This window comes from Elaeis guineensis, chromosome 3 (assembly GCF_000442705.2).
Source record: "Elaeis guineensis isolate ETL-2024a chromosome 3, EG11, whole genome shotgun sequence".
Lineage (NCBI taxonomy): Eukaryota > Viridiplantae > Streptophyta > Magnoliopsida > Arecales > Arecaceae > Elaeis > Elaeis guineensis.
Genome location: NC_025995.2, coordinates 11,802,153 through 11,816,780, shown reverse-complemented (window position 1 = coordinate 11,816,780; position 14,628 = coordinate 11,802,153). Strand labels below are relative to the sequence as shown.

The 14,628-nt window shown below is 35.6% G+C and overlaps 1 protein-coding gene across 1 annotated transcript; it reads right to left on the bottom strand.

Moving 5' to 3' along the window:
* Positions 1-5,495: 5,495 nt before the first annotated feature.
* Positions 5,496-6,050, bottom strand: LOC140856048 (uncharacterized). The gene is made up of 2 exons (XM_073253229.1): positions 5,780-6,050; positions 5,496-5,678 (listed from the first exon to the last, which is right to left on the bottom strand). Exons 1-2 carry the CDS (start codon positions 6,044-6,046, stop codon positions 5,601-5,603), a joined length of 345 nt encoding a protein of 114 aa, XP_073109330.1. The 5' UTR covers positions 6,047-6,050; the 3' UTR covers positions 5,496-5,600.
* Positions 6,051-14,628: the final 8,578 nt, after the last annotated feature.

The window sequence follows — 14,628 nt, the reverse complement described above, 5'->3', positions numbered from 1 at the left end:
TGGATAGTCATGACACATTGTTAGACATCAATCTTAACTTGTAGGTTCTTATGAATTAAAAAATTTGATTTAACAATTAATTAGAAGAGTTCTTATTAATTACAGTACATGGGCTTAACATGTTTGGGGTCTAATTAATTAGAAGAGTATTAATTAAGTTAGATAGACATAAGCTTGGACTTACTGGTGGTTAGATGCGGAACCCAATGGGTTATACACTTAAAAAATTAATCAAAGACTTAAGATTTGGCCTTGGAGACTTAATTAGATTTATGTGAAATCCTAGTAAGGGCCATAAACATGCTAGCATATGTAAAACCCTAACTAATACCTCAATAACTTTGATTGGTCAATGGTTGATTTGTCAATGGTTGACATGTTAAAGGTTGACATGACAAAGGTTTGACACATCAAAGGTTGATGCCATGAAATCCCTAAAGCACTTGGAGTCTAAACTAACTTTGATTGATCAAAGTTTGACGCATCAAAGTGGACGCTCAAAAGGAGTCTTCATGTGTGCAAATCCTTCGTGCCCCAACATCCTTCATGCCTCCCTTGGTTGTGCACCAATAACTCATGCCCCAAATCCTTCACGTCCAAGGGTTGGGCGTCACAAGGTCTCTCACCTATAAAAGATGGAGAAGAGTTGACGTGAAACCTCACCTCACATCCCAACACCCCATTCACGTGAAAGAGTTCACACCAGAGAAGTTTCATGGCAAAGGGGTTTCCTCACGCCTCTTTTCATGCCAAGTTCTCACACCCAAGAGAGGCCACATCCACTTCTTTTGATGTTCAAGAAGAGTTCTTGGTCAAGGAAAAGAAAAGAAAAGGAAAAGGGGAGAGGGTGCATGCTTGATTTCCTGGAAAAGAGAATCAAGAAAAGTTGAGGAAGAGTCTTTGATCCATTGCTGTGTGGATCACCATTAGAGGGCATCCACTTGGATGCCTTATGGAAATTTATCAAGATCTTCTAGGAGGTATCCCTATTCCCTTTCATGTTTTATTGGCTATCCCTCTATATGTTTGATTGTTATCATCAAGGTGATCTTAGGTTTGGGGTTTGGATCTCATGTAATCAATCATTGATTCATGATAAAAATTTTAAAATTCTATCTTTTGCTGTGCATCCAAATCCCAAAAGAGGGCACTATAGAATATCATTAGGGGTGGTATCTCTATTTTGTCATATTTTCTCGACCACCCATCTTAAAGAGGAAATCCAAAAGTCAAATAGGGACAGAACACCTCCTACTAATGGAGTCTGTCAGCTACATAACTTAAAGAAAGAAAATTGCATGCACCAAGAGATATCATCTATGAAGAGGGATGCATCCTCTTTCTTTCTCATCAAGCCTCTCCATTTATCCTCTTTCTCATCAAACCATCTCTCTATATGTGAGGTTTTTGTTTCCTCCTGAGTTCCTTTCTCTTCCTCTGAATCCATCTCTCATTTTTAGAATTTTTGCACTTAACAGTTCATGGAATTTAAGGAATGATACGTATACAGCTTCTTATTAGATAAAGTTAGAAACTTATATATTAGTACTAATGAGTACATTATGTTCTAAAAACTATATATCAATTTATCTAAATACGTGTATTGGCTTCTTAAATAACTAATTTATTTAGTATGTATTATCTAGCTAGCTATATAGTACGTATTGGTAAAATGTATGCTCTAGAAACTATATATTGATTTACTTGGAAGTGCATATTAGGTCATTGGTAGGTGCACATCAAAGAAGCTTGTAGGATGTATTAGAAAGTCGACAAGTGTGCATCATCTATCCATATAGTTTGTATCGATGAACATGATGTTTTAGAAATTGTACACTAATTTATTTCGAGGTGTGTATTAGATTTTTATATGATTAATTTGCTAAGTATGAATCACCTAGTCGTATATTGTATATTGATGAACAACATATTCTAGAAACTATATATCGATTTATATAGATGTGTTTATTGACTTGGTAGATAACTAATTTACTTGATGTGTATTATGAGGCAATATAGTATGAATTTGTAAAAAGTATAATTTGCAAACGAGGAAGAAAGAGGATATGACCACATATGATTTTTTTTCTTTTTTTATAATTTTTTTTAATCATGGGACTGGTGGCTCTATTAGGAGTCATCTCTGAATTTTGAGCTTCTTCTTTAAAATAGGCATATATAATGTAGGAAATTAGGAGGTTCATGCACCACATGTGCGGATAGTCCCTCCTTATATGGCACTTCACTTCCTTTAAAATAAAGTAAAAAAAAAAGGAGGGAAAGGAAAGAGTCCAAATAGGACTCTTAATTGGCCTGTTTAATGTGGACAGCATGGAGTCTTTTTTGGTGCACAGCAACCAACATGAAAACCAAAAAGAAAAGCTATATGTGAAAAAGCTTTGTGAGGTATGTGGAACCTAGGTAGTGCATGAAATGCATGGAGAGAAAAATCCTACGTGCACGAAAGTTTTATTGTGCACAGAAAAGAGTTTGTAAAGTACTCTAGTTCTTGCCTATAAAAGAGTCTGTGGATGTGAATTCAGTTTGCAAAAAATACAAAAATGGAGGCTGTAAAGAGGCCATGAGCCACTAAAAAAGAGAAGGAGAGAGAAGAAGAGAGACTAGAGGGTGCTTCATTCAAGAAAAGAAGATTGAAGAATATCGATTGGAGTTCACTCAACCTCGGGTTAGAGTTATTCCATCGAGGAGGGTTCTTTTGGAGATTTGTTTAATCTTTAGATTTCTTATTTCTTATATCAGAAGCGATATTCCTGATGTGGTGTTAGAAAAAATTTTTATCTCCTTCTTACTCTCATCCCTGTGTGGACATGGGCTTCCGTCGAACCACAGAAAATTCTGATGTTCTTGTGATTTCTGTGATTTCTCTGTATCTTTGGTATTATTATTATTAGTATAGATTTTTGTTCTATCTACTTATTCTTTTAGAGTACTCACAATCTCAATAAGTGATATCAGATCCTGGTTCTACCAAATCCAGAGTACTCAAGAAAAAGTAGAGATGCTAATAGATGGAGGATCAATCTTCATCGGACACTATGATCAAGTTAACATCAACCAACTACTTGATTTGCAAGCCTTGTATGGAAGACCTCCTTTACTGTAAAAATCTTCACGATCCAATCGAGGGAGTTATTGCTCAGTTTGATAAAATGTCAGATAGAGAATGGAAGAAGCTGAATCACAAAACAATTGGGCTTATCTGGTAGTGGCTTGTGATAGGATCTTTCATCATGTTTTAAGGAGATTAATGCCCATAGCTTCTGGTTGAAACTGAAAAATCTGTACGAGAGAAAAATGACATAGAATAAGGCATTCTTAATTCATAAATTGGTGAACATGAAATATAAGGAGGGAACTTCCATGGTGGAGCATCTAAGCAACATTCAGAACATGATGAACCAGCTCGCTATGATGAAGATGGCATTAGATGAGGACCTTTAGGCCTATTATTGAATTTTCTGCCTGACAGTTAGGAGACTTGGGTGGTTTCTCTAAGTAATTCTTCATTGGAGGGTTTGATAGCTTTGGCAATGGTGAAAGACTATATACTTAATGAGGAGGCTAGAAGGAAAAAGCAAGTACAGAAACTCTCAATCTAACTCAGATGATGGCCATGCTACATCACAGGAGAGATCCAAGTCTTGAAGTGGCAGATGTTACAACTGTGGCAAACAGAGCCACTTTAAGAAAGATTATCGATTATTGAAGAAGGAGAAGCCGAAGAACAAATTAGGCGATGATTCCAGCTTGGACAATGAGATGACAGCAATAGCTTCAGGTGGAGAGGTGATCGTTATCTATGGCACAATGGACGATAGTCTTGTAGGTACTACTAGCCAAAATCCTATCTAGGTGATTGATTCACCTATTTCGTATCATGTTATCATGTTACTGCGAGGCAAAAATTATTCTCATCTTATGGTTTTGATGACTTTGGGATGGTAAAGATGAAGAATGATGGAGAATCAAAAATCATTGGCATCAAAGATATTGTATTGATCACGAGCTTGGGGTATAGGTTGGTGTTGAAGAATATTTGACATATACCAGATATCCATCTGAACCTATTATCGATGGGGGTGTTAGATGAGGAGGGCTACTGCAGTGTTTGGAGATGGCAAGTGGAAGATGACTAAGAAATCACTAGTAGCAACCAGAGGCATCAAGCAAGGCTCTTTCTACTTCATGCAAGCCAAGTTCGGTAAGGGAGAGGTGAACGCAGCGAAAGAATCTTTTACCTCAAAATTGTAGCATCAGTGACTGAGATATATAAGCCAAAAGGGGATGTCAATTTTGATCAAGAAAAATGCTCTTCCTATTGATGGTTTTGGATTGAAGACATGCGAAAGTTATCTGATGGATAAGTAAACTCGAGTTTCTTTTTAGAATCTTTCCTCTAAAAGAAGAATTGGTGCATTAGATATTGTTCATAGTGATGTTTGTTCTATGAGTGATAAAACTCTTGGTGGATGCTCTTACTTCATGACTTTTATTGATGATCACTCCTAGAAAGTTTGGGTGAAAGGACCAGGTGCTTTGAAAATAAAGCAACAAGTGCTCGATACATTCAAGCAATTTCACCTCTTTATTGAAGGGGAGGGTGGGTGAAAGCTGAAGTGCATATGGGTGGACTACAAGGGTGAATATAGAAATTCTTTCAAAAAATACTGTCAACAAAATGATATCAGATTGGAGAAGACATTGCCTAAGACACTGTAGCAGAATGGTGTTGTTGAGAGGATGAATACACTATAGTGAAAATGGTAAAAGACGACACTATTAAGGTTATTTTATGATGCTAATAAGTGTCGTCAATAATGTTTACGATGCTTCAAAAAGCATCGTGAAAGCGTTGCCTATGTAAGAGTGGAGACGAAAAGCACCGACGCTTTTTAAAAGCATCGTTATTTTTTAACGACGCTTTAAAGCATCGTAAAATTCAATTATAACGGTGCTTTTTAGCGTCGTTAATGACAACGCATCCTCCATTCTACCAAGATGCTTTTTGAAGCGTCGGCTGTTAAGTCTTTAGCGATGCTTATAAGCATCGTTAAATTTGTTTTAACGATGCTTATAAGCGTCGTTAAACATTCTTTGTAACGACGCTTTAAAGCGTCGTAAAATTCAATTATAACGGTGCTTTTTAGTGTCGTTAATGACTCCGCATCCTCCACTCTACCAAGATGCTTTTCGAAGCGTCAGCTTTTTTGTCTTTAACGATGCTTATAAGCATCGTTAAAACAACGATGCTTATAAGCGTCGTTAAAATTGTTTTAACGACACTTATAAGCGTCGTTAAAGGTTTTAAAAGAAAAAAAAATACAGGTTTTATATACAAAAAAAAAAGAATACATACATTCCTGTACAAAATTATATCAATTATTCAAACATAAACCTGTACAATCACCACCATTCACACCTGTACAATCACCACCATTCACACCAAAAGCAAACTTAAATAGCAAATTTAACCAAACCAAAAGATATTATTTTATATAAATAAAAATAAAGTACTAATCATCCATTACAATCAAGAGTAATATAAATAAATATAAAAATATAATAAAAATAAAATAATGTCAATCTGCAGGCGGATGGTCGTCGCTGTCTCCACGTGACGTGCCGCTGTCTCGACGGGTGCCTGATGTGCCAGGAGCCTACAAGAAACATATCAAAAGCATGATTTGTATATCTATAAATAAAAATATATAAATCATTAAATTAATACAAAAATATATATTTAATAATATGTGTTTACCTGAGATGGGCCATACATCTCTAATAAAGATGTAAGCCGATCAATCTGTCCCCTCATGGCCTGCATCTCGGCACGGCTCTGTCGCATCTCCTCCATCTCAGCGGCACGATTTTGTTTAATCTCCTGTATCTCCGCCTCGAGTCTGTGAACGCGTGAATCCTGAGCATCTGCTGCAGCATGCTGCGTATATCTACTAACCTCAGATAATTGAGTGGGGGTGACTCCTACTCCATAACCCCTCACTCGGCCATAGCGCTCTGGTCCCATCAACTCTGTGGACATCTTGACCTCGATACGGCTCTGCTGCGTAGATGCTGCGGACTCGTCGTCACGCTCCGCAATGAGAGATGTAGCCCTCTCCTGTATTTATTTTGAAAATAAGAGTTATACATTAATAGCTAACAAAATTAAATTTAAATCATTACAAAAAATAGAATATTAATAATGCCGTACATATAAATCTCTTGACTCATCTCGAACAAAAGTACCATCCTGATGAGTATGAGTCATCCGATAAAACTCCACTTTACCGGGTTCCCTCCCATGCTCATCCACCTACATAAATAATTTCAATTTTAAGCAAACAGTTATAATAATTTAAAAAAATATATAAGTATCATGATACAGACATGGTCCACGATACATAATGATATTAGTTATATAAATATTTTAACATAAAAATTAAAAGTTAATTATGAAAGTTTAAGGAACATACAAATTCCTGTCGGAGTCGTGCATAACTCTTCGACCCCGATGTATGAGGAACAGATTGAGCTGCTCGTGCAGCTCTACCAATAGCAGAATAAGTCTGTAAAATAAAGTAAAGAACTTGTTATATGTATAATATATAATAAAAATCAATATTTTTATAAAATATTTAAAAAAAAAGATAATAAGCAGATAATATACCTATGCCCTCTCGGAGAACCAATAATGAACCAACTCCATCCACTGATGAGGGGGTACATCAGGAGGATAATTCCTAGCAACCTCTTCCTCTGTTATACCCTGTCTCATATAGTCCTTCTTCAATTGTGCTCTATATTCTTTCCATTTGCGGTTGAGAGACTTCATTACAAAATTATGAGTGGATGGAGGGAGAACAAACTTGTTCTATAAAAAAAAAGTTAAATAAAATAAATTATATAAATGATTAATAATTAATATACAGTATGAACATCAATTCATTACCTCTATAACTCAGAGGAGCTCAACTTTGTACGTTGGAAGCATGCCATTCCATTTTGCATAGCCCAACGGACATAGCTGAGCCCTCCGAGCAACAGTCCTCAAAAATGAAGTCAATAAGCAGGCAGCTTTCTTAATTGGCTGACCTAGCTGATTGCACTCCACAATAATTCTCCCACCCTCACGCATCTGCCACACATCTCGTACTACTGTGGGTCCGCATCTGGGGCGTACTCTCCCGGATCCGTCTGCAAAAAATACATAAAAGTAACTATATCATAAATATACATAAAATAAAATAAAAATAAAATTACATGAAAGATAATATATATCCTGCACGTGTATCTCATCATCTGGCTGATGAATAGGAGGATCGTGCTGTGCTGATGATGAAGGACAGGGCTCAGAATGCTGTGCAGTTGAACTGGCCTCAGGCTGCTGTGCTGAAGAAGACGTACCGGCCTCTGTCTGTGCAAACTGGAACTGCATACCAGCATATCGTCTCCTACGACGCATGATGTCACCTAGCATTTATATAAATAAAAGGTAGAATCAGTTAATATATGGAGTAAAATAACACAATAATTAATGTAAAATATATATATCATAAATAATTATTATCAGTAACAATCAAGCAGTAGTGTTTCCTTCAAATTCTGTTCTAACCAACGTCATCGTAGCATTTAAATCATCAGCTGGCACAAAATTGTAGGGCATACATTGTGTATAAGTGTCATCGTCATCATCCTCCACTTGATTTTTCATATCATATAAGTCTCTAGATTTTGTTTTGATGACAGTAAACCAATCTTTATCTTTTGCGTCTTGTACATAAAATACTTGACGAGCTTGAGATGAAAAAATGAATGGGTCATCCTTCAATAACACACCAGTGTGTATCAACCTTGAAAAATTTACAAGTGTAAATCCATTTGCATCTTGTTTCAAATCCCTTGGTGAGTTTATGTTTATCCAATCACATCTAAACAGTACTACTTTAAATTTTTTATAATAATCCAACTCATAGATATCTTTAAGTGCACCATAATAGGATTTTCCATCTGCTTCCACCATAACACCGCTATTCTGTATTTTTTTAAATTTCTTCCATTCTCTAGTATGAAATTTAAAGCCATTAATTATGAAACCGTTATATCTATTCACAATCTTGTTAGGTCCTCGAGCAAGAGCTATTAGTTCATCTGAATTATTTGTCTCCATCATCTTTGATACCTAAAAAAAAATGATATGACGAAGTGCTATTGAGTTATCTGATATTAAATATGTATCAAAAATTAATGTATCCTATAATTAAATATAAATCACACCTGATTCGAAAGCCACATAGGGAATAACTCGACCAACCATCGCTGTTCAATCCTTGCATTAGGACGAATATTATGATTGGCTTGTATTTGATAAATTAAAAATTCACTGCATAAAATATAAATATATCATTTAGAACATTATATCTAATATAAAATTTAAATTTTGATGTCATTCCTTAAATATACTAACCTGCGATGGTCAGATATTATGTCACTATGAAGTAACACATAACGATGTGCTTGTGCTAAGGATTTTTTATCAAGTACAATACTTTCAGCTCTTCCCAAGAATTTTTCAGCAGTTAAAAACTTATACAGTTCTGCATTCTCCACAAAGTCATTATGCCGTTGAGGTCGACTAAAAATAGTCTCTACACCTTGAAGATATCTTGAACAAAATGTCAAACATTCATCCGCAATATATGCTTCAGCAATCGAGCCTTCGGGATAGGCTCTATTTCACACATAATCTTTAAGACGCACAAGATACCTTCAAGAATTAAATATTTATTAAAATATCAGTATGCTGTTGTTTCTAATAAAATTATCAAAAGATTTAAGGTTTGCAATAATACCTCTCAATAGGATACATCCATCTATAATGTACCGGTCCACCAACTTTAACTTCTGAAGCTAGGTGAATGAGTAGATGTACCATAATAGTGAAAAATTCAGGAGAAAAAATCTTTTCCATCTGGCAAAGTGTAATTGCAATATCGGATTCTAACTGATCAAGTTTCTGAGGATCAATAACTTTGGAACATAATGCCTTAAAGAATGACAATAATCGAAGTACAATTGTAACAACTTATTTCGGCAATGACGATCTTAAAGCTATTGAAAAAATATCTTGCATCAATATGTGACCATCATGACTTTTAAGATTTGAAAGTTTTCGATCCTTTAGATGCATACATCGTGAAATATTTGATGCATATCCATCAGGTACCTTGATATTTTTCAAAACTCCCAAAAAATTATCTTTTTCTCGAGCAGACATTGTGTAACATGCAGGAGGCACATAAATTCTATCATTAGCAAGCATTTTAGGATGAAGTTTCTATCAGATACCCATTTCTTTTAAATCAAGACGTGCCTTCATGTTATCTTTGCTCTTTCCATCAAGGTTTAAAAATGTTCCAAGTAAATTATCGCAAACATTCTTCTCTATATGCATGACATCAAGATTGTGCCGAATAAGATTATGTTTCCAATAAGGTAAGTCAAAAAAGATACTTCATTTTTTTCATAAATGTTTACTGGGCTGTTGTGTAGATGCTATCTGTGTGTCTTCCTCATTTTCATCCTCGAAATAATTGTCTGGATCTTGAAACACCTCTGCATCTATAGTACTGATACTGACTTCCTCTGGTAACCTTTCGTGCACTGAGCTTTCAACATCATCCCTTCCTCTTTTTTTAGAGGACTTTGAGTGCTTACCATAGCTGTAATTGATGCCATCCATTTGTCTATGAACATCAGTTCCAGAAGGTGGAAAGGGGCATATCCCAATTCTATAGTACCATCAAATAAATCTTTCTGAAATCGAAATGGATGATTTGCTTCCAACCATCGACGATGTCCCATGTAACAAAATTTACCTCCATGTTTTAACCAAATTGAATGTGTTGAATCTCCACAACAAGGACATGCAACCCGTCCCTTTGTACTCCAGCCAGATAAATTGGCATATGCTGAAAAATCATTAATAGTCCATAACAAAGCTGCCCGTAGTTTAAATATTTGGCCGTTGGAAGCATCAAATGCATCAGCACCCTCCCACAACTGTTTTAATTCCTCTATTAAAGGCTGTAGGAAAATATCAATATCATTGCCTGGACCCTTATCTCCTGGAATAACCATTGACAAGATAAGTAATGATTGTTTCATGCACATCCACGGTGGCAAATTGTAAGGTATCAAAATGACTGGCCAAGTGCTGTAGGTAGAACTCAGGGTCTGAAATGGATTGAAGCCATCAGAAGTTAAGCCAAATCTAACACTGCGAACATCAGAGGCAAAATCAGGATGCCTATCATCAAATGCTTTCCATTGAAGACTATCTGCTGGATGTCTCAACATTCCATCCTTTGTACGTCCTTCATCATGCCATCTCATTGATGAAGCTGTTTTTGATGATGCATAAATCCTTTTCAATCTAGGTATAAGAGGAAGTTAACGCAATACCTTGACCGGTTTCTTTTTACTCCGCATTACATCCAATTCATTCAGTACATCGTCTCGATCTTCTTTTTGTGTTATCCATCTTGAAGATCCACATACATTGCATGACTCTTGATTAGCATTTTCACCCTGATATAACATACAATCTTTTGGACAACTATGAATCTTTTCGTATCCAAGATCCAATTCCTTTACTACTTTCTTGGCTTCATAATACGATGGTGGTAAACGAGTACTTTCTGAAAATGCATCCTTTAATGACTTGAGCAGTATGGTAAAACTCTTTCCAGACCATCCATTCAAATATTTTAAATGAAATAAATGTACAAGAAAAGAAATCTTAGAAAATTTCATACAATCCGGATACAATTCTTCATCTGTATCTTTCATTAAGGTGTGATAACGAGCTGTCTCATCATTAGATGTATGTATAGGCTCCTCAACATGCATACGTTCCGTATGCGTATATCCATCAAACATCCCAACTGTTTCTTGTATGCTACTGGATTCTCCTAAATTTTGAACACCAAGTCCAAAAGCATCTATGATCAAACCCTTTATATCATCATCTCTTGCAGAATTATCTTGTAGGCTAGTAGATCCAAAATGAGTCAGGGGTTGGTTACATGATGATGGCAACATAGATTCTCCATGAAAAATTCAATCGGTATAACCTCTTAAAAAATCATTCCATACCAAATGTTCTTCAACAATTTGTGGATCTAAAGAAGAACTATTTACATATTTCCGACATGGACATAAAATCTTTCCATTCAAACTACTTTTCTTCATACCAAATTTAATGAAGTCATGAACTCCATCTAAATATTCTTTACTATTCCTTGGTTTATTTATCCAACTTTTGTCCATTGTAGGATAAAAATGACTGAACTTACAATTTATCTAAAAATAAAAAAAATTATACAATCTATATTAATGCAATGAGTAAAAAATATCAGTCATTTCATAAAATCCAAAAAAATAACAGCTAGATAAAGTTTACATAGTAAATGCTTGCTATCATCAACTAATAGGTAAAGAAGGTCCTATCCCATTCAGAAAATGCATTAATTCTATAGGTCAATTACAGAATCAAATGATATGCAACAAGAGTCGAAAAAAATTTTGGCAGCATTTTCTCTTAGTTCTCCCGTATAGGGAGAACAAAAGAAAAATACCATCCGAATTTTTTTCGAACCCTCAGCATACCATTTGATTATGGTAATAACCTATAGAATTACTCACATTTTCCAAACTGTCCATACTGGACAATCAATTGATCAATGTACATAATTCTTTTACCCGTACAAAAATAAATAAATGTACGGATACAATAGAATATGTACATTAATCAAAAGATGGGTCTATATTTCTATGCAATGTAATTTTTTTTAAAATTAATTCATAATTAATATTGCCTGGCATCTTTCATCACATCCCTCTAATGAGCTGGCATCGACAGCTTGAGTACATGCTAGATTTTGATGGACCCAAAAAAAGAAAAAAAAATCTGAGTTCCTTTTTGCATTAAAAAGGAATTGCCCCTGGTGAATTGGATAAGGCCAACCAAACCACAAGGTCGCATATGCGATAAAGCTCTTAATTCCCATATGAGTTGTGAGCCCAGCTCTAGGAATTGTTCTACAACTATGGCTGTTGTCTAACTTTATCACCTGTTGTCTAACTTTGTATTTAATGTTGCTTGAAAGTTATGCTAAGGAAGCAAGAACTATGAATCTTGTCATGTATTCTAGAGCTAGTCTACTTCAAGTCTTGTCATGAGGCAGATCATAGCCATATCCACAGAGACTAAGAGAGAAAAAGAAGTATAATACCTGATATTAAGTTGGGGAGTAACGGACAAAGAAACTTGGCCCAGCTTAATCCAGATGCTTAGTCTTCATCAGCCACGAAGATAAGGATAACGTAGGCCACACGATATCAGGGTCCAGCCACATAACGAGCGCCACATGTCAGATAAGCAATCAATCAGGATTCATGAAACTATGAAATTATCCATTCATCAACCATGTATCACAACCTTAATTAATTGTACTATATATTTTCGGGTGAACCTCATAGAGAGATACTAAGAGGGTGTGGTTGTAAATTGATCTAGCTCTATATCATTTATTTTATATACTTGAAGATATTATCAATAATTATGTTGTTGATTATAATTATTTATGGTTATACATTTTTTTGAAGAATATGTTACAATAAATTTTGAAGAATATGTTACACATTGGAATGTTTATTTCATTAGTTGTCATTTAACTATATATATATATATATATATATATATATATATATATATATTATATATATATATATATATATATATATATATATATATATATATATGACTGAAACGTAGATGTGTCCAGAACTTTAATGAATAAGCTCAGTATATAGTTACAAAATAATTCCATTGTTGGCAGACAAGATGTCTACATGTATCATGCATGTAGTTTATTTAAAATAAGACTGAGACCCCATGAACCAAGGATTGGAAAAAATGTAACGTTTTTTTTTTTCAAGTCTTTGAAAAATGTTTATTGTCTTTCATCTTTTCAGTTAAAACTTAATGCAAGGAGTGTAACTTTAATTTAGAGAAGATGGCATTTATAATCATAGGCAATTGGCTAAAAAAATCAATTCGTGGTTCATGGGCGAAAGGTAAAAAGTAATTGTGGCCTAAATTTCCCTAGAACTAGAAGCATGCATTTGTTTTGGGTTTTGGGTCTATGTATCTTGTAACGACTTATAAATCATAGTAAAATATTTGCATGAACAGAATAAGTACTGTATGCATTAAGGATGTTTTTTCTTTAAGATTAGGATGTTTACAGTGTTTTTTTTTTTTTGGTAAGAAGATAAAACATCTACATTCTAACCTTTTTTGCTGCCAACCATAGCCAATTGGGTTACAACACCCATTCAAATGACACCTAGGACATTCCGTAAGCATGCCCTGTGCTAGCAAAAGTTCAATATCACTAGACAGCATACGTTTTATGTAAGGAAATATTACATGTTTATTCTCAGATAGCAAATAAGTACAATTAATTGGACCTTTCCCATGTATATAGTTCTTGCTTGCACCTCATCCAACAAATATCAATTTTATTCCGTGGAGCCAAATCATAGTTCTCTCTCTGTCAACTCAATTCAAGGAGTTATCAGTTCCTGGTTTTAAATTTGTCAAATCTAGCAATTAAGTCTAATTTCAAAAAATCATGCAACTTACAACAGTGTGTTTGATAACCATAGAAACTATGGATACACCTGCGAAGGATCCCCTGCAGATGGTAACCATTGATCATCCTAACAAGAAGACAAGATAACCGCACTCCATCTTGCTCAGATAGGTCCAAACTCTTTAAAACACATAGCAACCAAACAATCGCTTGCACCAAACATCATAAAACCACTCTCCCAACCCATTGCACAAACAAACAACTCCCAAGAATAATAATAACAGAAGGCAAATGGATTTCTGTAGATGAGATCGAAAACTTCTACACCATTTCACCAACCCATAAATGCTTGAACACAGCAGATGATATGAACCAAAACAAGACAATCGCTGGCAACAAACATCATAAGACCATTGCCACAGCCCATCGCACAGAAAAAAATTGAACTTACGCCGAAAAAAATAATTATCAATAACATATCTTACTTTTGGGCCTGCGAAGATGGCCGCCGGGAGGGGGAGGGGAGGAGGGCCGGTGGGGAGGGGAAGATGGCTTGGACCGTGCGGGTGCGGCGTCGACGGACGCGGCAGCAGAGGGGAGCGGCGGACGGCGGTGAGGCATGGACGGCGGGTGCGCGTGGACGGCGGGTGCGGTGCCGGCGGCGGAGATGGGCCGGGATCGACGGAGGAATGGGTGAAAATTAAAGGGGCGGCGGTAGATAGATTAGGGCACGGGAGGATGAGGGTATTAAACGAACCTAACGATGCTTTTTAGCGTCGTTAAATAATGACGTAAAAAAGCATCGGTATTGTTTTTATTTAACGACGCTTTTGCTAAAAGCGTCGGCGTTGACAATTCTCAAATTTTACGACGCTTTTAAGCGTCGTTAAAATACGATGCTTTTTAAAAGCGTCGGCAGATCAGCGCAACCTGCCGACGCTTTCCAATA

What these genes read in the sequence shown, in the direction of transcription:
- LOC140856048 (XM_073253229.1), bottom strand. Translation starts at nt 6,046, where the DNA reads ATGGGACCAGAGCGCTATGGCCGAGTGAGGGGTTATGGAGTAGGAGTC. An exon ending in AGATGTATGGCCCATCTCAG is followed by an intron (nt 5,679 to 5,779) that starts GTAAACACATAT and finishes TGTTTCTTGTAG; the next exon opens with GCTCCTGGCACATCAGGCAC.